Raw genomic sequence first — 25473 nt, 5'->3', positions numbered from 1 at the left:
GTTCGCCGTGTTGTTTTTTGGTATTGAAATCCTTAAGCAAAGATTGATTTAAGCTGCTCAACATTGTTCTATACTATAGAACAATGTCAAGTGCATTATTGCCCACTTTTAATGCAGTTCGGCGCAGGATCGGATATATGGATAGTCCGGTTATATCGGTATTTTTTCCGACTCCCGAGAATATCGATATAACGAGACTTTACTGTAATTATATCTAAATAATTAAACAACAAAGATCACTTACACATTTACACATACGTATAGCTGACTAATAAATACATATAGCAATTTGTGATCAATCCAAGTTTATCCAGATTTCAAATATACAGCTTTAATCCCCGAACCAATTAAACCACGCCTACATCCTATTTATGCCCCGCCCACTCCGGTTACAGCTACAGATAATTTAGATGGGTGAACGGATACATATACAGATAGTGGTGTACTTGCTCATATGAGTAGAAACCAATACATCGTGCCGCTGCAGTGGTGGAGCTACGTGGTGGCCAGGGGTGGCCAGGGGTGGCCAGGGGTGGCCAGTGGTGGCCGTGACCACCGCACTGTTTATTATTAGACCAGCCATGTTTCTTCAATTTCTTATACAATGTAATGTTTGGTACCACTGCAAGTGTGGTACCTGAAGAATATAATGAACACAACAACATGGAATGCCTAAAAGCAATGTTTTTTGGCAGTACAATGTCATTATTGATGTAATAACTTCAGAGGTTGTGGTAATCAAGAAATCCATGCATTACACCCGTTATGAAGACGAGCCACCACTGCTGCTAGGCCTACATGAAAATTATGTAACTTGATTTTCTTCCCCGAAACAAATTAAATGGCTAATCTAGGCCATTTTTAAAACTGAAGAAAGTCTGGAGCTGCGTGTTACGTCATATCTGAGCATGCGCTGAAAGAACGCACCCGGGATAAATTTAAACAGGAAAAGCAAGATTGTACTGTACAATGTTGTTTACAGCGACCTTGACAAACTAATTGCTGATGCTCTATCCATTAGCTTCACACAACACATATGTATGTGTTCATTCCACCGCAGGAGATATGTCATATATCGGTATTGGATATCAGTATCGGAAATTGAGAGTTGGACAATCTTGGGATATCTGTTATCTTAAAGTCGGTTTACTGTGTCTTTTAATCGTGTTGTGTATGTTGTGATATTCTACTTCTACGATGTATGCTGTAACATGCAAATTTCCACATGGGGATGAATAAAGTATCTACCTACCTACCTACCTACCTGCAAAAAAAGCCAATACCGGACATCCCTGGTATTTATATAGTAGTTTACAAGTTTCACGGTTAGGTTTTCTATATACAGTATGTTTTATGGTAATTATGGAAGAGCCTGTGCACCTTGAGTGTGCATAATTATGTACACTGTGTCACTGTTAAGCTTTTTAAAAATACAAATCATTTGCAAATGTGTACTCCTATATGAAGAATCTTCTACATTTTTATGTTCATGTTCATTGGTTTGATATAGAGTTGGGCAATATGGACCTGAGCATGTACAGTATAATGATATTTTTGGGCACTGGAAAACGTTCCTTACATTAACACCAAATTTATTATTAATAATGATACTCATGGAGCCCGAGTCACCCACACTCAACCACACAAGCTAACCCTGCTAGCTTCCATTGACCCTCTGCAAAAGGGGATTCAGCCAACTTTCGCTGGTGTTTATCGCCATTTCAATGGAAGCTAGCAGGTTCTGACCGTAAACAGACATGCTCCCCACATAGAACTTAAGAACACACTTCCCTGACCAAAATAAGCATGTCGTATAAAATATCTTGCATATGCAGTTGGAATTGCATCTTTATGACTACATCTTCGTTAACCACAAGCACCGGCATTACAGTTTGTTGAAGATTTCGTCACAATGAGTGCAGGGGCTGACATCCCATTAGTTAGCCAGGCTACATCCATTTCTCAATTACTGGGCACAATTGTCCATTGATGTATTGCATCAATCAAGATTTTTTGCATTTAAATAATGGGCATTTTAATAGACATTACCCCCCCAAAAATCCAAAAGATGGAATTAAAAAAAAATTAAACAAAGAAACAAAATTTGAACAAAAAATGAATTTGGGAACAAATTAAATAGATTTCCTGAAGCCCAATGCATTGTGAGCAGTCCAGGGTGTAGTCTGTGTTTTACACAGCTCGGTGCCAAAACTGAATGATAGAAGTCACTGGTATGACCAGTGTGAAAAATGCCCCATGCATCCACTGTGGGTAAAAAAAAACCCTAAACAAAAAAATAACAATTTTAAGATAAATCTTCTAATAGCTTTGCTTTTAGACATAGTGAACAGATGAGTCTCTGGTGGAAAGATCTGTGGTCATCATGATGGCCTAATGGAGATTTTTTTTTCTTTCCCTCTTTTTCAATTCTCTCATACCTCAAAGATTTTGAAGCGTTGCAAAGACATCTTTGAAGCACACAACTGAGTAAATCACAACCATTTGCATTACATTTGGGTTTCTTTTGCCACTAAAAAGCAGAGTGGAATTGGAAGGAAAAAAGTGCACTCCCATCTTCAGTGCCGACACAACTGTAAAAATCTTCCCTTGCTGACCGGAGGCAGCTGCTGCATATGATAACCTGCACTTAGAAGCCAAATCGGCACAGGCTTTTGTGTCGCTGGCTGAAAATAAGTGGCAGTTATACTTCTAAATGTTACACTCACTAAATATTACATTCATTCATTCATTTTCTACTGCTTTCTCACGAGGGTCCGCGTGCTGGTCTTCAGGAGAGACAGCTTCGGGGGTACACCCTGGATTGGTCACCAGCCAATCACAGGGCACATATAGACAACCAACCATTCACACCACATTCAAATTCACATACAATATGGAGTCGCCAATTAACCTTGCATGTATGTTTTTGGAATGTGGAGCCCAGAACCCGGAGACAACCATGCATGCAGGGGAGAACAAGCAAACTCGGGTCTCCATCTGTGTGGCCTGCGCACTAACCAGTAGGTTATGCTAATGTTAATGCCAATGCTAAACCTTCCAGAGGATGACACTTCCAGCTAAGTGAGAGAGCATTCGGCGTACCCCAGTGGTCATCTTTTTCAATAAATCCAATGATAGTTTCACACACATATGTCCGACTGCATTAACTGCCCTTTGGCTGATGATCACACCGTTAGCCTGGAAAACTCACCATACTCACCATAGTTTTTTTTTTATGTGCTACACCTGCAAAATAGTTTTCGTGTCATGTGTTGTCGGTTCTGTTCCACGCCGTCGACATAATTGTTATTGTTTTGAAGGAAAGTGGGAGGATAACGTTGCTAAAGTTCGGGGCAGGACACGGCACTGCACACAGGGATTGCTGCTAGCCACAGGTGATCGGCTTTTGTGATCAGCTTTAAAAAACATATGCCAAGCATATGATTTTTCAAAGAAATCTGCCAATACTGATCGATGGCCGATTGGTTGGGAGCACCCCTAATTTAAGCAAATGTTACCTATTTTTTGTGTAGTATGTCAAGCATTTTCAAGCCTAAAAATGGCTAGATGACGAAAAATACAAATTATGAAGTATTCTACACTGGTCAATAGTGTTAGATGCACAAGCACCGGAACAACAGGCTTTTATTGCAGGTTTGAAATAACGGCTGCGGCTGTTGCCCACACAAAGATGAAACTCAACTCTGAACCCCCGACACCACTTCCTGTCCCATCCATGAGTGAGATATGCCCAATACTGATATCGTGGATTAACTGTACATAGGTCTGTCACAGTAATCGATTTGCCTCCTGTTGCTTTTCCTCATCTCTCTTTATCACACAGGCTGGATAACAAGAGAGTTCACAATGCGCACACGTCTATGTGCATTGGTGCTAGAGTGCATGAATGGAGTGAACCCTCCTTTCACCCATTCAGCAACTTTGTGCCAATACGTGGAGGCTGGGCGATTAGAGAGTGTTCGCTGGTCTTGTGAGCAGCATACGCTGACATGAATGAAGGCACAAATGTGATGATTTCCAAGTCCAATGCCACAGCGACAGTGTGTGAATAGACATAATACAGACAAACCGATATGTTATTTTCTACAGCATCTGTATTAGCTGGTGAGCATAAAGATTTTTTTTGTTTAATTTTCCTCTGCTTTGACTGACAGTAATTTTTAATTGTCTCGTTTCTGTGGAGAGACTTACTAGAAGTGCCATCTGCCTTTTCTGCTCAGTTCAATCAATATTGAATTGCCAATTTTAGACACAACTAAATCCTGTTTCAAACAAGTCACGGGTGAAAGCAAATGTGAGGTTATATAAGGTTTACCACTTGGAAGGACAATATATTCAAAATTTATTAATGATCCCACAACAAACACATCGAATAAAAATACTAAATTACATTTTTTTGTCAGTCATGGCGTTGATCCTTCCAGCATGCCGTGTAAATAGTAGGGATGGGGCCAAACATGAATACAGTATTGAAAACTAATATTACTAGTATAATTTGCATTTAATATTTTACTCAAATACAAATACTTTTCTGACCTCAACAAATACAAATATGGACTGGGTTGCACACCCCTAGTAAATAGGTTGAGCTAACCTTAACAGCTCCATCCTTGAGTTTGATAGCAGTAGACTTGTTAGCGATGGATTCAAACACAAGAATTTGTTACATGCATAGATAAAACCTGTTAATCAAGATGTTGTCAAAATATGTGAAAAGAGCAACCTACTGTGCATTACGTTGGGGACTGATGTGAATAATTGACTACTAAGTTTCACTCTCTGTGGCTGGTGCTGAAACGGTAGCCAGCCTTGCATCAACAATTTTGTTGAATAAATACAAGTTGTTCAGGAGAACAGGGTCCTCAGCCATGAACGTTGCACCCTGCTCGAGCAGTCATCTTTCCATTCATTCGGCAGATGAAGAGTTCTATGAAAATCACCATGGGATGATTGGTGAATGACGGCAGCTTGGGAGGAGCATCCTGTTCATGTACTATGAAAAAGCTGCTCCCATTCTATTGGAGGAAATAATTAACATTCCAGGAATATAGAATTGATTTGAAAAAAAAAATAAACCCTTTAAATGATACTTGAGCAGATGCCAACCTGAACAAAATGAATAAAAATTAACTTTGTTGCCTCTCAAAAGACTTTCCAGAACTCTAAGGAATAAACAGCTCATCTTAATGATAAAATGACGCAAACAACATGTACTTTTCCATCATAAACTAGAATGGCATTCAGTAGAATACAGACCTCCCCCAAGGCCCAACAACAGCAGCAGAATTCTGGAACTAAAACAGAGGTGGAGCGTGATCAAAAATACATCTATTTGTATGTCCAAGTTTTCTTCTAATTTGTTCTTAATGTTTTGAGTTAGATGAGTACAAAAAATGCATACACGCCGTGTGAAAAGCATGCATCTGCAATTTTGGTGTTGCAAATTTGTACAGTGGAACCTCGGTTAGCATACTCCGACAATTTTTTTGCTTTGGTTTATGTACAATTTCCAGTTTGTGCACAATATTGTCATAGTCATGTTATTAATTCACTGCGGGGGTCCAGCTGTGTTCTGAGTATTTTTACCAGAGAATGTCTTACGTTAGTAGCCTTCTTTGCTAATACGTGTAAACCACTGTCGTCAGTGGTCGATTTCGTTTAATCTCGAGGGCAAAATAAGCCACACTATTGCCAAAGAAGTTTGCAAGTGCCATCATTTTGCTAAATAAGGGTAGAAACACTACTGAATACAAGAAATAACAATAACTAAACAGAAATGTGCTGTCTATATTTATCTTGCTACAACATTGCCGTCTTTGTAAACAATCACGTCTTCAACGAAGGTAAAAGTAACCTTAAATGTTCATTAATCCGTTTCATTCCTCATTTACAGTGTTCCCTCATTATATCGCTGTATCCTTTATATGTGTCTGTTGTATTGTTGTAATTGTTGTAATTGTATTTACTACTGCTACCAGTAGATGGTGTTGAAAACACATGTGAGAGTTGAAGACATATTGTATCCTAGAGTAAAGATGTCACATAAAGTCGGGAGTAAAACACTAAAACAGGAGCAACAAGGACACAAAAATGCGACAGCCGAACGGCACCAGAAGGAAGGCATGTCAGAGGAGTCAATACGGTGAGTCACTTAAAAATTTAACAAAATTGTAACTTTACAGAGCTGCCTTCCACTTCCTGTTTCCTTGTATGTTTGCATGTTTTTCATTTTATTTTGTTTCTGCAATGATGCAATGACAAATGAGTCAAGGTCACACTTTGGCTACCCCTACTTTTGTGGCTCTTCGTCTGGGTCAGGCTTGTGGTATTGGCTCTATATGAGTACAACTGTCTTGTTGGCAAGCGAAGGTGAGGCGAGAGACTGGTCAATGGTCAAAAATTTTGCCATAAACTTTCGGCATTAACCAAAAAACAGGCTAACTGGGGCGTGCTCTAACCAAGTTCTACTGTATATGCTGTGACATCTTTGTTCTTTGACCTGAAACAATTTTTATATAAAAGATAGCATGGAAATAATTTATCTTTAGAATAAGTATTTTACAGACTCCAGCATACCTGCGACCCCAGTGAGGATAAGCGGCATAGAAAATGGATGGATGTATTTTGAATTTATCCTTTGTTTTTTTGTGTGTTCTGTGCTTTGGAGGAAAAAGAAAACTCTGCACAATCTACAAATTTATGGTGAATATTGTTTGAATTATAGAATGAAATGTCTGGATTAATGATGCCTAATGTGGAATATTAGGGCCTTTGAAGCTCTAAAAAATGTGAGTAAGTGGTGCTGTGAAATACGGCAAGTGAATTACACATCTGTGATGAGAACATAAGTGAAAGGAGGCTCTTTTTAGCCACAAATAGAAAAGGTGTGCCTTTTTACTGCCAATCACTGCATTAGGCGGCATTTTCGCCCCATGGGTTTGTCAGTGACTAGTGGCCAAATTACCAGCATGTTTGCGGCTTTATTTCGCATGTCTCATGTCAGCTTTGTGCCTCGTGTACAATTTTCACCGTTAACAGAATGAGAAAATGGAGAGGAGTGGAAATTGAACACAAGACTAAAATTAGTCTACGACATGTCAATCTTTACAGCCTAATATGACAAGCAGGTCTGGCTGACAGGAAAGGGAAGTGATGGAATAGGTCTAAATTGCATGGCAGCTCAGTCGGGGGCTTGATGATCACTAACACCCCCTATTGTGATGATGCTGCAATTGAAGAGAGTTGGCAAGGATGTGCGGTCGGAGAAAGACTAAAAAGTACTTGGTCTTCCTTCATTTTCTTGAAGTGTTTTGTTCCAGCTGCACACTGTACACAAATATTACTATGACATTCTTTATGGAAAAAAGACCAGTTGGAAAATGGCAAGAATTTACATTTTCCACCTTTGGATCTCACTGAGGTTCTAAGAGAGCTTCCAAATCTAAAGAGAAGAAATGGGGAATTGTTGTCGCTGCTGTTTTTGTCTCTCCCTCGCAACTGTTTCAAAAAGGTTTACTGTTTCAAAAAGGACAATAAGTAGCTGGACTATTCTTGATAATGACCTCAAAAATGTGTTTGAGCATGCTTGATGCCAGTGTTTCCACGAGGTTGGGGGAATTGTTGGAAAAACATGGCTTCACAGAGGGCATCCACTGTCTGGAACCGATGTCCATTTTTGGAAACTTCCCTTGCCATCCATCTCCAAATGTTCTCAGTTGAATCTACAGTAGGATCAGGGGAACACAAAGGATGGTCCTCTGGAAGAGTTATTCCTCTGGAAAACGTCCTTTGTCAGGCGGGCATTGTGAACTGCAGTGTTGTGCCGTTGAAAAAGCCAGTCATTACTAGATAGACGGGGGTCTTCAGTCATGAAGGATCCCTGCAAAACACCTAGTTACCATCTGACACCCCCTCCATTGTTCCATCCCATTCCACTGTGCTGTGTGGAAAACAGCAGGTGGGATCTCCTTGTCCCCCAGTCACGTTGAAATCCATCAGGACTGACAGGACTGACATTTCTTTCCTCAACAGAGAATAAAACTTTCTTCCACCTTTCAATGGCCCATGTAGGGAGGGTGTTTATCTGCAAATTTCCAACGGAATAATGGCGTTGAAAGAGACAAGATCTTTGAAGACTTCTAAAACCCTTCTCTTGCAAATGCCATCTGATGGTTATTGGACTGCACTTGACAACAGGAACAACTTTCACTTAGGCCGAGGATCGTCCTGTGTCTTGATGGAATCATATCCTCCATCAGGGTCTACCACTTGACTTTTGTGTTCCCTTATCAGCCAAAAGTGAAATATATAAACAGTTACTAACAATGTCCTCTCTTATTGGGATGCTGACTGGTGGAATACCATCAATAGTATCTTTCAGCACAAGACGTGTCCTCCTTGTTGAGCTGGTATGTTCAAAATAATCTTCAGTAAAAAAGAAAAATGTTCAGAACAAATGAGCATCTTGGTGAGTCTTCGTAGCGAGGTCGTCTGGTCTAAGTTGAGAGCTGGTATCCCTCAGTCTGTCCTTTTTGGTTTGTTGGTACTTGTGGAATCTCAAAATGGAACGCTGCTGGCGTTTTTTGTTTTGGCTTAAGCATCAAATTAGCTGTGTCCCAATGGCGTGCATTGTTAGCTAGCTCATATTAACTCCTTATTCTAGCGTTATATTGCACAGAAAAGGGAAAGAAATGTGTACATTTTTCACTTAAGTATTGTGAATGAAGGGCAAAATTCCCAAAAAGTGCAGTTCCTCTTTAAAGCAGTAAAACACAAAAATATACTCTTCAAGCCCCAGTCGCATACACAAGGGTGGCAAATTAAGCTTGAGCTATCATTCCTTCTTTATCATTCCTTATTTATAATATCATTCCTTCTCACGACAACAACATTCATTCACATTATGTACATTTCTGTGATAAAGAGTGAATTCTGTTTATTATTGGCTAATTCCGTAATTCCATCCGCAATTGCACCTGTGGTGAGTACACATGCACAAACCTGGGTGAAGAATACCAATCAACTTGTCTATGACCTAGGAGACTTGTTTTTAGCTCTTTTTTATTTTTATGACACCCTTATTTTGTTACCACAAGTAAAGAAGATGTAGTGCAATGTGCTCTTATTTTGAAGGCTGGAGGTGTGGGTGTAAGTTGAGAAGAGTCTTTTTGCGCTGTGCACATGAATAAACTTGCATCCTGCAGCCATGGCTCCCGACCAATAATTACACCCAACTTCCCAATCAGTGACCATCCTGAAAGCCTTGGTTACATTGGCATGAGAGACACACGTCAGTTATTGTTTGACTGCCCTGTTTCTGACTGCTTAGAGCAGCGGTGCCTGTGAGCTACAGTACTTTCACAGTGACCAAGTCCGGAAGATCTACCTCCCACTATAAATATAGAAAATGTACAGTGCATCCGGAAAGTATTCACAGCGCTTCACTTTTTCTACATTTTGTCATGTCACAGCCTCATTCCAAATTGTATTAAATTAATCTCTTACCTCAAAATTCTACACAAAATACTCCATTATGACAATGTGAAAAAAGGTTTTTTTGACATGTTTTGAATTTATTAAAAATAGAAAACAAAAAAATCATATTTACATAAGTATTCACAGCCTTAGCCATGAAGCTCAAAATTGAGCTCAGGTGCATCTTTTTTCCACTGATCATCCTTGAGATCTTTCTACAGCTTAATTGGAGTCCACCTGCAGTAAATTCAGTTGATTGGACATGATTTGGAAATATAATAACTGTCTATATAAGGTCCCACAGTTGACTGTGCATGTCAGAGCACAAACACCAAGCATGAAGTCAAAAGAACTGTCTGTAGACCTGCGAGACAGGATTGTCTTGAGGCACAAATCTGGGGAAGGATACAGAAAAATTTCTGCTGCTTTGAAGGTCCCAATGAGCACAGTGGCCTCCATTATTCGTAAATGGAAGACGTTTGGAACCACCAGGACTCTTCCTAGAGCTGGCCGGCCTTCTAAACTGAGCGATCGGGGAAGAAGGGCCTTAGTCAGGGAGGTGACCAAGGCCCCGATGGTCACTCTGTCAGAGCTCCAGCGTTCCTCTGTGGAGAGAGGAGAGCCTTCCAGAAGGACAACCATCTCTGCAGCAATCCACCAATCAGGCCTGTATGGTAGAGTGGCCAGACGAAAGCCACTCCTTAGTAAAAGGAACATGGCAGCCCGTCTGGAATTTGCCAAAAAGCACCTGAATGACTCTCAGACCATGAGAAACAAAATTCTCTGGTCTGATGAGACAAAGATTGAACTCTTTGGTGTGAATGCCAGGCGCCATGTTTGGAGGAAACCAGGCACTGCTCATCACCAGGCCAATACCATCCCTACAGTGAAGCATGGTGGTGGCAGCATCATGCTGTGGGGATGTTTTTCAGCAGCAGGAACTGGCAGACTAGTCAGGATAGAAGGAAAATGAATGCAGCAATATAGAGAGATATCCTGGATGAAAACCTGCTCCAGAGCGCTCTTGTCCTGCTGAAAATGAACTGAGGTCAACGACCCAAAGCACACAGCCAAGATCTCAAAAGATTGGCTTCAGAACCACTCTGTGAATGTCCTGGAGTGGCCCAGCCAGAGTCCAGACTCGAATCCGATCGAACATCTCTGGAGAGATCTGAAAATGGCTGTGCACAGACGTCTCCCATCAATACCTGATGGAGCTTGAGACTTATTGCAAAGAAGAATGGGCAAAACTGCCTAAAGATAGGTGTGCTAAACTTGTGGGATCATATTCAAAAAGACTTGAGGCTGTAATTGCTGCCAAAGGTGGATCAACAAAGTATTAAGCAAAGGCTGTGAATACTTATGTAAATGTGATTTTTTTGTTTTCTATTTTTAATAAATTCAAAATATATAAATAAAAAAAATAAATGTCAAAAAAACCTTTTTCACATTGTCATAATGGAGTATTTTGTGTAGAATTTTGAGGTAAGAGATTAATTTAATACAGTTTGGAATGAGGCTGTAACATGACAAAATGTAGAAAAAGTGAAGCGCTGTGAATACTTTCCGGATGCACTGTATATTTCCTGTCTTTATCAATGTGAGTATATATGCACATTGTACATATATATCGGGGTGCGCACACTTTTTCAGCATGCATGCAGCAACATGATGGAACTCATTCATTCATTCATTCATTTTCTACCGCTTTTCCTCACGGGGGTCGCGGGGGTGCTGGAGCCTATCCCAGCTGTCCTCTTCGGGCGAGAGGCGGGGTACACCCTGGACTGGTCGCCAGCCAATCACAGAGATGATGGAACTCTTACTATGAAACATATATAAAATCTAACTGGTAAACTTTTAAACTACTATACTAAATACCGATGATTAATATGTCACATTGACATTGTCAAAGTTGTTGATATGATTTACAGATAATCCATGATAATCCATGATATCATTGAGTAATCCATTATAATCCATGATATCATTGTGTTGCAAATGATGCACTGAGCCGGCCACTCTTTTTTTTACATTAAGTTGAGATAACCATTGTAGCTGCTTTATCTTCGTTGGTGCGAGGAGGCTTCTTCTATTTCTTTGTATTGCATACTCGGCATCTAAACTATGAATCAAAACTTTAATATCTGAATGATCTGGGAGTGCCAGAATGTTAGTCCCGGTTTCCATCACTCCTTGCCTAACCCTTCACTATGGGTTTGTGAATGTAGTTAATTTGTAGGTCTGTGATTTTTTTTTAAGTTGATGTTAGTCCATCCTACCTCCTAGAGTCATCCCAGCTTCAAAGCACTTCTTCAGCCGACAAGATGGACAGTTTTTTCTCCTTAGTTTATCAATGGTGCAGTCATTCTTGCTGGCACACAAGTATTTCTGCTTGCCTTGGAGGCAAAGAGAAGAGCAGAGGTCACTATAGGCCAGAATGTACCATGTGTCATTTCGCTTATCAAAGTATCATTGATGTTCATTTCAGACGCAATATACCTTCTGCTGCCCTTTTGAAGAAAACCTTGCAGCTACCGCAGGTGAGTGCGCCATAATGGCAGCCGGATGCCTCGTCCGAGCAGATTAGGCATGTTCTCTGTGGTGGGAAGAAGAACTCCATGGGGAACATGTGCTCACTGCCCGTCTCAAACCTGTGGTCCAATACAAAAAGCATGCCATGTTTGTACTGAATATATATCATAATACCTTCCTTACATGCAACCAGTTCATTAGATAAACTTACAACATTAATTCTAATGAGATCCAGACAAGAGCTACATTTAAAGTGGACACTTTACAAAGGTTTTTGGTATTAGTTTTTTTGTGGTATTAGGTATAAAAATGTGTTAATTTATTAGAGATGTTTCTCTGGTGAGTAGTTTTACTCTCGTTCAAAGTTTGATGTTTGTCATGTTTTGCAATAAAAATGGATTCTGAAGTCCATTTTTCACGTTGTTCTGAGGTTTGAGGTTGCTGAATCCTTTCGCCGAGCCACCTTTACAAACACTGCCGATCACTGGTGGGAGTAACTCATGCTGGAAGTTACTTGCACTAATGAAAGTCGGGTGTACCGGTGAGCATGATGACAAAGATAATGGGTTAAGGCTGTGTCTATCAGTAATAGTATTCTAACGACATGCCAGTTATTCATAGAATGGGGTTAGATTTAATTTTTTCTTCTGCTGTTCTTACATCTTATGTTTGAGGCAACAACAGCAGAATCTTTAGTCACTCGTTCATGCACTGAATTACATAGGTGCTGTACAAGTTGTCGGTCTTTGTGTCGCTTTTTTCGAAAGATGGTGGGGAAACAAAACTGCAGGAGGGAGAGGGCATGATGTGCCCAACCTCATCCCTCAGCGACTTTTGATATTAAGTCATAAAAGACTGAGATGGGGGGAAATAAAACCACATCTGATTTTTGATCACAATATCCGTTTGATTACAGCAAGAGAATAGAGAGTGTGGATGTGTAAAAGAGCAAACAGTGAGATCCGTTTGAGACAAAAACAGACATAAGCCTCCCAAGGTCACTAAGGCAGATCTTAGAAGGCAGATGTCAACAAAGGCAGCTGCACGCCATCCCAGTCATTTTGTGGCTGTTTCACATCGGCTCCCATCATGGTACACAACATTTGAAGAACTGTGCATTTAATTACCCACAGATCTCTTTGGGAAGAATTCAGATTTTAATTTATTAGTGTTGAAGTCACTTTGCATTATCTGGCAGATTAAAAGGAGTGACTCTACAGTCAGCAATGCACGCTTAGATTCCTTCCTGGGCTGCCGGCATGAGGTCTCTCCTCGGTCATCGGCCATGCTTGTGGTGTTTTAGTCAAAGTGGGATGTTGGAATGGATCCCTAAATCCCTAGCCAATTTGCCATTGTTCTCTTTTTTGGATTGAGCAATATAAATGTATTCAGTATAATTCATTTCAGGACCCCATGCCACTCGTTCACAAAACCTGCTCTGACAAGTTTGATTGACACTTTGAGTGAGGTATCATTTTAAGACTAATTTAATTTTTGGTGATATAAAATATTGTTACCTCATGTACCCCCCTACTCCTGCACGCATAAAAAAAAACACTTAAACCAGTGTCTGTAACTCATCTTACTAATTATTTCTCAACGACTTGATGTATTTAATGAATTATTACATACATTATTGTTGTATTTATTACAGTTAAATTATTTAAGATATTTTTGCAGTAATGTAATTATTTAAGAATTACTATATGCAAACAGATTTATTTGTTCATGTAACACACACAAAACTACTTCAACTTCTTGTCTGTCTCCTTCTCCTTCTTCTGCCCTGTACTACCTCTTCACATGGGGGCTCAAAAACACTAATTCTATTTTGAAAACGACAATTTGCGTACCCCACTTTGAGAACATAGGCGGTAATAGACATACATCCTGTTAATACCTGGATCAAATCTGAACATGACCACCTTTTGTAAAGTCCAAATAGTTGATACAGCTCTTGCATTGCACATCTTTAAGTGAAGGAAAGTGTTTTTTAACCCACATTGTGGAGCATTTTCAAAAACTATTTGAAACACCGAACTCACCACAAGTTCATGAATGTGCAACACTCTCATGGGTTTCTTCAAGTTAAAGTTGGCTTTATCTTGTTTTATTTTGACACAAACATGGGAATGACTCAGAAAGGACCCCATAGTGAAGTGTTAAAATAATTTCAAAGTTGGCCTACACTTGTGCTAGTTGAATTCTGTTGTTGGAACATGTAACATTTTTAAAAGATGGTTCTTTTTGATGCTAAAGGTTACCAACCCCTGGCCGAGACAGACCATATCAATATGGAGATATTATATCAATATCAGAAATGTTGATCACTGTTTTCCAAAATCCAAACTGCTATGTGTGTGTTTAGTCTAAACACCAAGCTAGGTCTGCTTTCATGGATGACAAAATATGGATGTAAAAATATTTCAGAGGCTGAAATCAGAGGATACCTACTTATATCTTGAGATCAGGGAACAATTAACCAAATTGTTGCTGATTTATTGGATAAATAATGACTTATTGGGTCATTGTTGCAGAAAGCATAACACTATGCAATATTTATCATGAAAACTAGAGACCACTCACTGGCGTTTGATACCATACCACAAACACACAGCCTCTTTTCACATTGGGTTAAAACAAGCATTGTGTTTATTTGTGTTTGTTTTTTAACCCCAGAACAAAACAAAATTGCATGGTGTTGTTTATATCGTACAAACCTATTTTTGTCCAAAAGAAAAGTTATTCTGCATTACAGAGTCTGCATGTAGATGATTTCTGTGTCTAAGTGAAGGAGAGACATGTGCATGATGGTTACTGTTTTTGTGGACCTTGTCGGTAAAAATTAAATCAAAAACTTAGCCCAAGTTTAGAAAAAACTGTTGTCATGCCCAGTTTAAATTTTAAAAAAAAATTAAACACTGGAAAATGAGAAACACGGTTAAGAACATTGTTCAGTAGTATTTTGTGTTGCTTGGAGTGACTTCATATGAGTCATCATTAAAAACAAACAACTTTAAACATTGTTTAACAACATTAAATCCAAACAATCTTTCCCAAACTTATGGTTTGGGTCCCAAGAAAAAAAAACAAAAATGCAAGTTGGTTCATAGCTCAGGAGAGTGCAAGGAAAGATATTTGTTGACATTCCCGTATGCCTGCCGGCAGTGGAACAATGTGATTCCTATCAGATGTGTCCAACTTGCATGTTCTCCCCATACATGTGTGGGTTTTCTTTCAATAATTATGGGGTTGCCAAATTTCATTGTGCAAGTATTTCATGAGGATCTTAAAGTGTTAACATGACCAAAGTCCCTATGAATTTTTTATGGCTGTATGCTAAAAATGAGAATGAAAAGTATGAAGAATGTAAATACTACAGTACTACTATACCAGTGTATAGTAGTAAGTGTACAGGTGGGTGAAAACTAACTCCCTATCACTTTGGTAAATTACTTAGGTATGACTAAACATTACTGACAAGACTTTGAAAGGCCTTTTACGGGTCAATACAAGAAGATATGTCCTCTTTCCCACAACAGTTCCAGTGGACGCAATGCAAAATTTGAAGTAAAACATACAGTAGCGCTACAATCTTAAACATTTTGTCAGAGGAAAATGAAAGCATTTTTAACACATACATCGGGGGGGTTATTTTTCAGCCAACCTGGATTATCATAGGCAATTCGAAGACCTGATATCATATAAAGTGTCTATGAAGTCTTAAACTTGTCAAATGTGTGACATGACGTTGTGTTTACCTGGAGTCTTTGTAGGCGACATTCAGCCATTCCCCCACCTCCTTCTTGATGTGGCTCGGGTTGTGGTAAAGCGGCATCAGCATCCCTCCCTCGGTGTACCACTGCTCCAGGCGCCCGCTGTTCCTTTCGTACGGATCACGAATGAAGGCCGTACTCGTTCCACTCGTCTGCGGCGTAGCAACGCACTGCCTCGGCCCCCATATCGGAGAGTTGTACCTCTCATGGGGGGTGTAGGTCGTGACCCACTGCCCCTCACCGGCTTCGCCATTAACCTCCTCTGACTTGATTGTGACACCGTATGGCTCCACTTGGTACCCAGTCGTGTCCTCGCCAAAGTCTGGTGGGACTTCCCGGTGCTTGTAGGGTCGACTTGGCCGCTCCACTACGCGGTGAAAGTGCTCCATGTGTAGCGTCGCGGTCGGCGTGTAAGTACACTGTGGAGTACTCGGCGAACACAGGTGGTCTACCTCTTTAGGAGTTAAGTCAGACGCGTCACTAAAGTCCGAAGAGGTCCGGCGTGATGGTAACGCCGTCTGCTTGCGCTCCTGTCGAGCGAGCGAGCGCATGTACTTGACGGCGTCTGGCGGAACTGAACACTCGGCTGACATTTGCTCGTTTGGGGCACGATCCGTGTCACCGGTGGAGTCCTGGTGCAGTCCCAGAGACACGGACACGGCCTTGCAGAGCTCCCGGGCTGTCTCCGAGATGGTGGCGGAGGCGGGGACGGTGCGAGAGTCGCCCACGCGGCGCGACTCCTTGCGAAGGGCTGGATGACGGCAACCTTTGTCAGTGTCGCACGGTGCGTGAACATCGGATACATCCATCTCGTCTCCTGGGGCGTTCTTGCTCAAAAAGTCACTTTCCTCAGTTTTTGTCGGCATACTATTCGGGCGCACATCGTCGCCCGTGGTTAGTTTGTCCCTAATTGACCAAAATGTGTGTCTACTTTGGCTCATTTCTGAAACTGTTTTTGTTTAATATGGGCACGGCACAAGCCAGGAGAGATAACTTTTTCGCCCCCGAAAGTCGGTGCTCGGCTGCGGCTGTGAAAAGTCTCAGAGGCGCAGGCGTCGTCAAAAGTGAGAGAGGAGCTCAGGTTGGCTCACTCAAGACAGCATCAAAGTCTTTGCTGATTCTTACTGGATTCATACATCCTCGCCACTTCAAACCAGGGTGGTCAATTGTGGAGGACGTCACGAGCTATTATACAATTGAATGTTCTTATATTAACACATCCACGGGAAACTACAAAGCAGCCCTTTTGATCAAGCGGCACACAATGTGCTAGTTAACATACTTTGCCTAATAGGCAATGTGCAAGGTGTTTTTGGCCCTTGCACATGCAATCTACATTTTAGATTTAAAATGTTTTTAAAGTTTTGAAATGTCAAAAGTACGTCTACATTTTTAAATTGCACATTAGTGTTTTATGTGTTTTTTGCAACAACATTGTGTAAGCATGCCTTAGTCCACATGTAAGGTGGGACTATGTGGTTACATCACCTTATACTATATACGTATGCACTTATGAACTTATATACCATATACTATTTTTTAAACACTGTTTAAAAAATAAAATAAAAAAATACAAATATAATATCTGAAATGCAGGAAGTGACGAAATGTAACAGTTCCAGACTGTAAAAGTAGTAGATGGAGGGGTAGTATTACTCCTTTTGGACACGTGGAACTGTGAACTGATTATGTGATGCATTCAAATGTACCTGATCAAATAAAATTCAACCATTACCATTACCATAAGACGATCCTTTCCTCCACTGGCTACTGGTGGTCTAATAATCATGCTCAGCCTTTTGAGTATGATTAGCAACTTTTAGATGTCTTTGTTGGTCATTGTCTTTGTTGACTTTCATGGCTTTTCCCCTTTGTTAATGTTACCTAACACAATGTTACAATACAACATTTAGAGCAGTTAATGTTGTATTTCTTTCTGGCATGCGTAATATGCATATATGTAATGTTCTTAAGGCGGGGTCTCCAACCACTGGGAGTAAAACGTACTGTCATTTTTAAGGATGTTGCGGGCATACCTGTCAACATTTGTTTTGTTTGTTTGTTTCGTCTTTTTCCTGATTTCGGAGTCGCCACAGAGGATCTTTTGATCCGCATCGGAACATCGGAAAATTCCCTGCACCCCTTTCTCCATAAAAGGATCATAAGAATATCTTCATGAGCAAAGGCAAACAGTAAGTGCTGAGTATTAAACTCTGCGTTATTGATCAGTCTAGGGTTCCAGTTACAGAATACAAAGTCATCAGATGGACTCATCAACTTTAATTGTAGACTTTGAAGTTGATGGTGATGATGTAATAGATGATTAATTTGCAATCAGATGCTGTCACCTTTATTTTCCTAGTGGATTAGTTTTCTACTAGGTATGAGCAAGTACACCTGTATCTGTATATGTTCACCCATCTAGTCTGTATCTGTACTTGGAGTGGGTGGGCCATAAACGAAGTGGGCGTGGTTTAAATAGAAAAGGGTGTGTCTTAAATGTATATTATTTTAAGTATGAAATTGACATGGATTGATTATTATTTTTATTACTATTTAAATTATATATTATTATGTGCCGGCTGAACGGCGGGCGAGTGGTTAGCGCACAGACCTCACAGCCAGGAGACCCAAGTTCAATCCCACCCTCGGCCATCTCTGTGTGCACTGTAAACAATTACTGTTAATTTATGGCCAATTTCCAACAGTAATATATTATAGTAACGGAATATGTTTTTTTACTGTAGTTTGCAAAGCATTGTGGGTTGTTATTGTGGGCGTGAAGCAACAGCGCACGGGCGGTCAAAAGTATGCTACTGTTATAAATTACAGTAAACGACAGTATTTTCAAAAATTTGATGCGTGCCAAACTCGTGAGGGAAAGTTCTCCTGCCTGCGCAGCGGGGACATGTTTGCTACCCATGAACAGGAAGTCTTGCTTGGTCTGCATCCTTCCAATTGTGCATCTACAAATACCACGGAAAGTAAAAACTAACTTATCTTTGTTTTTTACAGCAGAATGAATCGACCTGACTGAAATCAAACTGGCTAGCTAGTGAGTGCCTGATTTTCAGTGCCACTCATCAGTGAGGCTAAGATTTGAATAATGTTAGCAACATTTTTACGGTTGATTTTTTTTCTTCCATTAAATTTTCTTCCAGTTAATTTTACATACTGGTCACTCAGCAAGGCAGGGGAGAGAGAGAGCGCGTCCAAAATATTTTTACATCAAGCCGGCAGAATTAAGGACTTATCTGGAACAAACTACACACTTGGTTGATGGAAGAGTGAAAAGAGTAACAGAGATGGCTGTGGTGGCTTTTATTTTACTTTCTATCGAGTTTGAATGAAATCCGTTGAACACTGGGTTTAGGCAAGTAAGGAAACTTTAATCTCCGTCCACGAAAACAACTTTTACATGGGGTGTAACGATTTGTATTATGATTAGACTGCGTTACGTTGCGTTACGTTATGTTACGTTAGCTGTTCTCCTGCGTGCCTCACCAACTGACATTGAAGATAAGAAAACCAAATGGGATTTTCTTTTCATTCTCAGGTACTCAGGCTTACAGACACCAATGTGCTTCGTAGCTTGGAACTCAGTATGGAGGAATGTGGTAGAGCCATCACAGAATACTTCAGAGTAAGGATCGACCAGCCGATATCTATATGCGTTCTTTACTTGAATCGATATCGGCCGATATGCGCGTCAGTTCACCGACATATATTTTTCCGCCGCATGATTTACAGGCAGGCATCCGCCGGGCAGCTATGTGTTGCCGGAGGACCCTGCAACACACACAGTCGCGGCGCCCCACCTCCGCCACATCATAACAAGGGTACGTAACTTTTAATTAGCCTCTAACAGTTAGGCTTAGTTGAAATATTGTCACCTGCTTTGAAATAGGAAACATGAATGCCAAGTAAAAAATGACCGTGCTTTTTACACCAAAAACATCACATACCAACAGACGAATAAAAGCACTCTCACTAGTTGAGCAGACCAAGAATGAACAACTATGCAACTTTAAATACAAACTGACCAACTAGTTACATCGACGGTGCCGCAAAGCACGCTGGGAACCAGGAAGTGCTCCCAGCGACGCGACAATATAGTTTAGTTTGTGGGTGTGAAAAGCAGGAATGCTGCTGAATGCTCCATCTTTAAAAGTGCCTCCCGTTGGAATTAGGGAGCTGTTGATGTAGATGGAGGCTAATATGTACAGCTGTTACCAACACCGCTTTAATGGCAACCTTGGCAATTCAGTCCAATGGTGTTTGGAGGACTTTCATTCAGACAACGCCGGGCTCAGGTTAAATGCGTGTTGTGTGTGTGCACTCTCTCCGAGCACGCACACACACACACACACACACACAGACACACAGACAGAAGGAGTTGGAGCAGCCATGTCTGCTTATGAGAGATCTTTAGCGTGCACAACACCAACTTTAATCACGAGAAATGTTTTATATATCGTACTAAATTGTGTCAGTGTGATGTGTTTGTGTGTGTGTTGGGTGGGGGGGTGCGTCTCACTGCGGAGGAGCAGTCATCACATCGATGCTAAATAAATTTAAACTACGACAGAAAAGTTTTGCACATGGTTGAATATTTATTCCTTTTAAAGTTGATAATGCTGTTTAAATGTGTGTTTAAGAAAGCTGAATCCTACTGTGTTCAGTGTTTACATTTCAATAAATATTTCTTTAATCTTGAGACCTGGAATATTTGTTATCATTGTCATTTTTTCATATAAATTGAGGGCGCAAAAGCAGTATTGGCCACAAATATCAGCCCAAGCAAAATCAGCCATCGGCTAAAGGTGATGGAAAAAAAATCGGAATTGGCATCAGCCCCAAAAACCATATTGTTCGATCCCTACTTGAGAGTAAAAGTGACCAACAAAGATGTCCTCTGTAATAGCGAAGGTACAGAGATGGTACTTTGCATTGTTCAGCTGCTCATGGCACACTTCAGAGAGAAGCTAACAGGCTGGTCCTTCTTGCAGATGTAAGTTTATATCTATTTTTACAGCAGTTCGAGAACATTATTCTCACCCAGTGCTTCTGTTTTTTGATTGTTTATTATTTTCCATAATATGGTTGTCTTTGTTCCTTCCAGGTGTCTGCCTGTCGCTGACATTGAAACAACCTTCACTCCTCCTGCAAGCCCTCATCTGATACTGCTTGGTAAGCATTTCATTTTCATTGTTTCATATGATACATTGCTCATTATTTTGAGACTATACATGTGTACATAGAGTAAATGATGATGATGATGTTACTTGAAGTTTCAGGTGGAACAGAGAATGTCAATATTGGATGCTGGATGATCACTCTGGAGGGGCGAGTAATAGATAATCTGAGGGCATCACACCATCCTTTTTGACCGGACTGGCTGCAGTCTACTACATATTCAACCTTCAATATCAAGAGGGGGCAGCTTGTACTCTGGAATGTATTCACAGGTAAGAATCATTTCATTTCTTTGTCGGCATTATTGATTTTTTATTCTATTGATTTAATTAGTGAAAACTGGAATCTGAATAGGCTGTACCAAGTCTATTTGTTGCTTCGGTATTCAGCGCAATTGTTTGATCTAAGGTAAAGTTCAATATGGTAAGATAAGACACGATGTAAATGAATAGTATGGAAACAGTTTTGTTGTGTTTTCATGTTTGGGTCTCTTACATGCATTTGAAGAATTTATTTAGTTTGTTTATCTGGGACATCTAACGGTTTTTAGTTTCTTTGATTATTCTTATTGTATTTAACAGTAGCAGTATTCATGTTGACACTGCCCGTTTAAATAAACATTTGTGTGATTTATATTCTTTATAAATTCTCTGTAAACTTGTGCTCCAGCCTCACACAGACACACACCTGTGCAGAGTGAGAGTGGTGGTGGGGAAAGATAAGCAGAGCAGCTCAATGCCCTTGCAGGAACACACACACAGCTGCTGCTATTTTTTTCATTTATTTTATGTTTGTATTTTGAATCAGATTGTGTTTTTTGCACAATATTTGTATTTATTGAAAGAAAGTTTGATTTATTATTTATGTTATTATAGGATTCCATTGCGAACTTTATTGTTGTATTGATATATTGGAAGGAAGAAATTTGTGTTTTCCTCATGGAGATAAAATATCATTAATTGCTCATTCATTCATTCATTTTACCACTTATCCTCAGGAGGGTCGCGGGGGTGCTGGAGCCTATCCCAGCTGTCTTCGGGCGAGAGACGGGGTACACCCTGGACTGGTCAGCATTAATTGCTATATACACAAACATACATATGCGGATTTAAAAATGAATTGTTAGATTAATCGATGCATCAAAAACATATTTTCCATTTATCATTGCAAGTCTTCCAGGTCCTGACATGGATTTTCTGAAGCAGAAAAACAGCGTGAGACCATCACACTACCACCACCATATTTTACTGTTACTATAATATTCTTTTTCTGCAATGCAATGCTTTATTTTTACGCCAGATGTGATGGGACGCACACTTTCCCCAAAAAGTTCAACTTCTGTCTGCTCAGACCACAGAGTTTTCCCAAAGGTCTAGGGATCATCAATGGCACATTCCAAAATGTCAACTACAGTAACCATTGCCAGTAGAGGACTGAACTAAGACTTTGTGAACATAAGAGGTGTTTCAATGGCCCTGACAAAACACCCAAACATTTTGACTCGCAGTGCTTACACATTGCCAAAGGGACGATATTTTTTGGGGCCACGGCAATTAGTTTCAGAAAGAAATGTAGTTTTGACACAAGTGAAGTTTCTTGGGAAAGATATAAACTTTTGCAGGTGAACTAGGGTGTTGTGCTGAACCATCCAAATGTATTTTGCAAAAATAACGTAGAGTGGAAAGAAAGTTCAGTCTGTTTTAAGAAATGAGCCAAAGTAATTGAGAAGGCAGTTTGTTGGTAGTGACAATTTACATGGGAAATGAATTAGCTTTGAACCGTTGTGAACAGTTTTGGGAACGAAAGCTTTTGCAAGTGAGTTAAGACTCAATTTTAAGACTGTTTGGCCAAATGATCTTACAGTTTTAAGAATGTAATTTCTCTTTCAAGAACTGAGCCAAAAATCAAGAAACTGTGATGAAATACAGACAATGACCTTGTACTGAGACCACTTCTATAAAAACATTGAAATGGCCGGCCTAAGCATATGTGCAGTTCTCTGGGCTAACATCCTTGACTATAAACACATGTCCATGTATTTTTTAAATGCCCCAAAGTCTTAGTTGAGTAACAAACAGGTGGACAGCCAAAAAGCTTCAAAAGTATGGCATTCACTGCCCAAATGTTTATGGCAACAAAGCAGGAAGCAGGCATGAAAGTTTGTAAAATTTTAGTTGCACAACATGATGTCAACAAACCCAGATGACTTGCGAAAAGAAGAAAATGACAGGAACAATCATATAGTAATTTAATGTCAAATATCCGATGAGTTAAAATGTTAAAGGTCTAAGACAAAACATTAGCATTTTCTCCTTAAAGGTTAACTACACTTTTAAAAAAAATAAAAATTCCCATCCACAACCCTTATGTGAAACCTGACCACACATGTCTTTCTCTTTTCTGCGTGTTCTAAATTGAGTTAAACAGCTAAAAAAAAAAAAAAAACAGCTAGCATGTGGGAGCTAACAATGCACCTATTCCAACTACAATGTTCCATTTCCATACCTGACCTGTATATCAACTAAGCTACAGCTACAACCAAAACAATGCAAGAGGACATCAAACTGTACTGACTGGGAACAAGAACGAGCATATGAACAGCTAAGAATAGACAACCAAATTATCTATGAATTATTCATGAATAAATGAATACAGACCATTTTGGAAATGCAATGAAATACAGCTGGGATAGGTGTAGAGTCTGGAAGATCTACAATTATCTTGTGTACGAATGTTGCTCTTTCAATAAACTTGCCTTGCCTTGACAGCGTTCTGCTCTATAGGAATCCACAGCTCAATACTAATAATAATGGAATTATTAGGGCTGTCAATTGATTAAAAATCTAATTAATCACAGTTTTCCACTTAACACCATTTGCAACTATGTGAGAAATATGCCAATTTTCAGCATAATTTATGAACAAAAGACACATGACCAAAAAGATAAATGACAGACAATTACATATATATTTGTATTTGTAACAGCCCCATTTAAATTTAGCTACAAGATGTACCCCACCTCTCGCCGAAGACAGCTAGGATAGGCTCCAGCACGCCCACGACCCTTGTGAGGATAAGCGGTAGAAAATGAATGAATGAACAACACTCATGTCAGAAAACCTATTTGTCTAACACTATCTATCCATGCATTTTCTACCGCTTATCCTCACGAGGGTCGCCGGTATGCTGGAGCCTATCCCAGCTGTCTTCGGGCGAGAGGCGGGGTACACCCTGGACTGGTGGCCAGCCAATCACAGGGCACATATAGACAAACAACCATTCACACTCACATTCATACCTATGGACAATTTGGAGTGGAAAACCCACGCGCGGGGAGAACAAGCAAACTCCACACAGAGATGTCAAAGTGGAGAATCGAATCCAGGTCTCCTAGCTCTGTGGATAACCACTCAACCACTATGCAGCTGTCTAACACAAGTGTCATTCATTCATTTTCTACCGCTTATCCTCACAAGTGTCGTGGAGGTGCTGGAGCCTATCCCAGCTGTCTTCGGGCCAGCCAATCACAGGGCAAACACTAGTGTCTTCAGTATTAAAGTTTTTTTTATCACACAACCGTGCAATTATGAGCCATGAATTTTCAAATTCCAAGACATTTCTTATTTAAGTTGAATTCCCATTTTGAGTGTACATGTATTTTCTGGGAATTTCTAATATACTTATATGCATGAAATTGTACTTTCACAGTATGAGTTAGTTTAGTCACTAATACGAATATCCACTTATCGTTTTTCTTTATCACATATGTGCATAATTAAGACATTATTATGATTATTATTATTTTCTTCATGTCCATGAATGCATCTTGCGGCCGTCTCATGACAATCAAAAGTTTAGTTCCAAAAGGACTAGAGACATGTTTTGTGAGTTGGACACACACACACACACACGCACACACAGTGTTGGAATTGCACTGCTTTTGATGTGTTCAGGTCAGAATAAATTGTAGACTGACTTTGTGTGACTATGGGGGGACACCTGCCATCTTTCCATCTGCCATCATAACAGAAAGGGAGGTTTGACATGATATTACATGATGCGCATGCATTAATGTATTATGTTTAAAAAGTTAATGTAATTAATGGAATAAATTATTTCCCACCATTAATGCACTATTTTGACAGCACCTACTGTATATAGTTTGATTTACCTGTATACTAGCCTGACTATAAGTTGCAGGACCAGCCAAACTATGAAAGTACACTTCAGAAAATATGGAACATTTATTCCAGACAATTGCAGTTTTTTTTACTGCCACAACTTGGCCCGAGTCATGAGAGCGTCCTATGTGCAGCCTGTTGGAATTGAAAGGGGGACACGTGCATGGGAATGCTACCAAAACCTTTTCTCCTAGTTGAGTGAGAGCAAACCAAAGCAACATTTTGGCATACATTTTTCACATAAACCGAAAAATACACCAAAGTAGTTTGTTTGGTCATGACTTTTTTTT

At 40.0% G+C, this 25473-nt stretch overlaps 1 protein-coding gene and 2 long non-coding RNA genes across 5 annotated transcripts in view; 2 read left to right on the top strand and 1 right to left on the bottom strand.

The window, feature by feature from the left end:
- Window positions 1-17292, bottom strand: part of ar (androgen receptor) — a 46076-nt gene extending 28784 nt beyond the window's left edge. For 2 of the 3 annotated variants that reach the window (XM_058078723.2, XM_058078722.2), the window contains exons 1-3: window positions 15792-17291; window positions 11998-12149; window positions 11778-11894 (exon numbers count right to left, since the gene is read on the bottom strand). In XM_058078723.2, the coding sequence (XP_057934706.2) occupies window positions 11778-11894; window positions 11998-12149; window positions 15792-16747 (1225 nt within the window). In that variant the 5' untranslated portion in view covers window positions 16748-17291. Of the gene's footprint in view, window positions 1-11777; window positions 11895-11997; window positions 12150-15791 lie in introns of all 3 variants that reach the window. The other variant, XM_058078724.2, reaches the window with a different exon arrangement.
- Window positions 17293-17840: 548 nt separating this feature from the next.
- On the top strand, window positions 17841-19581 carry LOC144899508 (uncharacterized). Its single transcript, XR_013627647.1, has 3 exons — window positions 17841-17998; window positions 19363-19449; window positions 19557-19581. It is a non-coding gene; the product is annotated as an uncharacterized LOC144899508 (long non-coding RNA).
- A 26-nt stretch (window positions 19582-19607) lies between these two features.
- LOC144899509 (uncharacterized) lies at window positions 19608-21207 on the top strand. Its single transcript, XR_013627648.1, has 3 exons — window positions 19608-19645; window positions 20929-20996; window positions 21098-21207. It is a non-coding gene; the product is annotated as an uncharacterized LOC144899509 (long non-coding RNA).
- Window positions 21208-25473: the final 4266 nt, after the last annotated feature.

Source organism: Doryrhamphus excisus, linkage group LG1 (assembly GCF_037039965.1).
Source record: "Doryrhamphus excisus strain RoL-2023G ecotype Guam linkage group LG1, RoL_Dexc_Guam_v1.1, whole genome shotgun sequence".
Lineage (NCBI taxonomy): Eukaryota > Metazoa > Chordata > Actinopteri > Syngnathiformes > Syngnathidae > Doryrhamphus > Doryrhamphus excisus.
The sequence above is the reverse complement of the archived record's forward strand: the minus strand, read 5'-3'. Positions and strand labels throughout refer to the sequence as shown.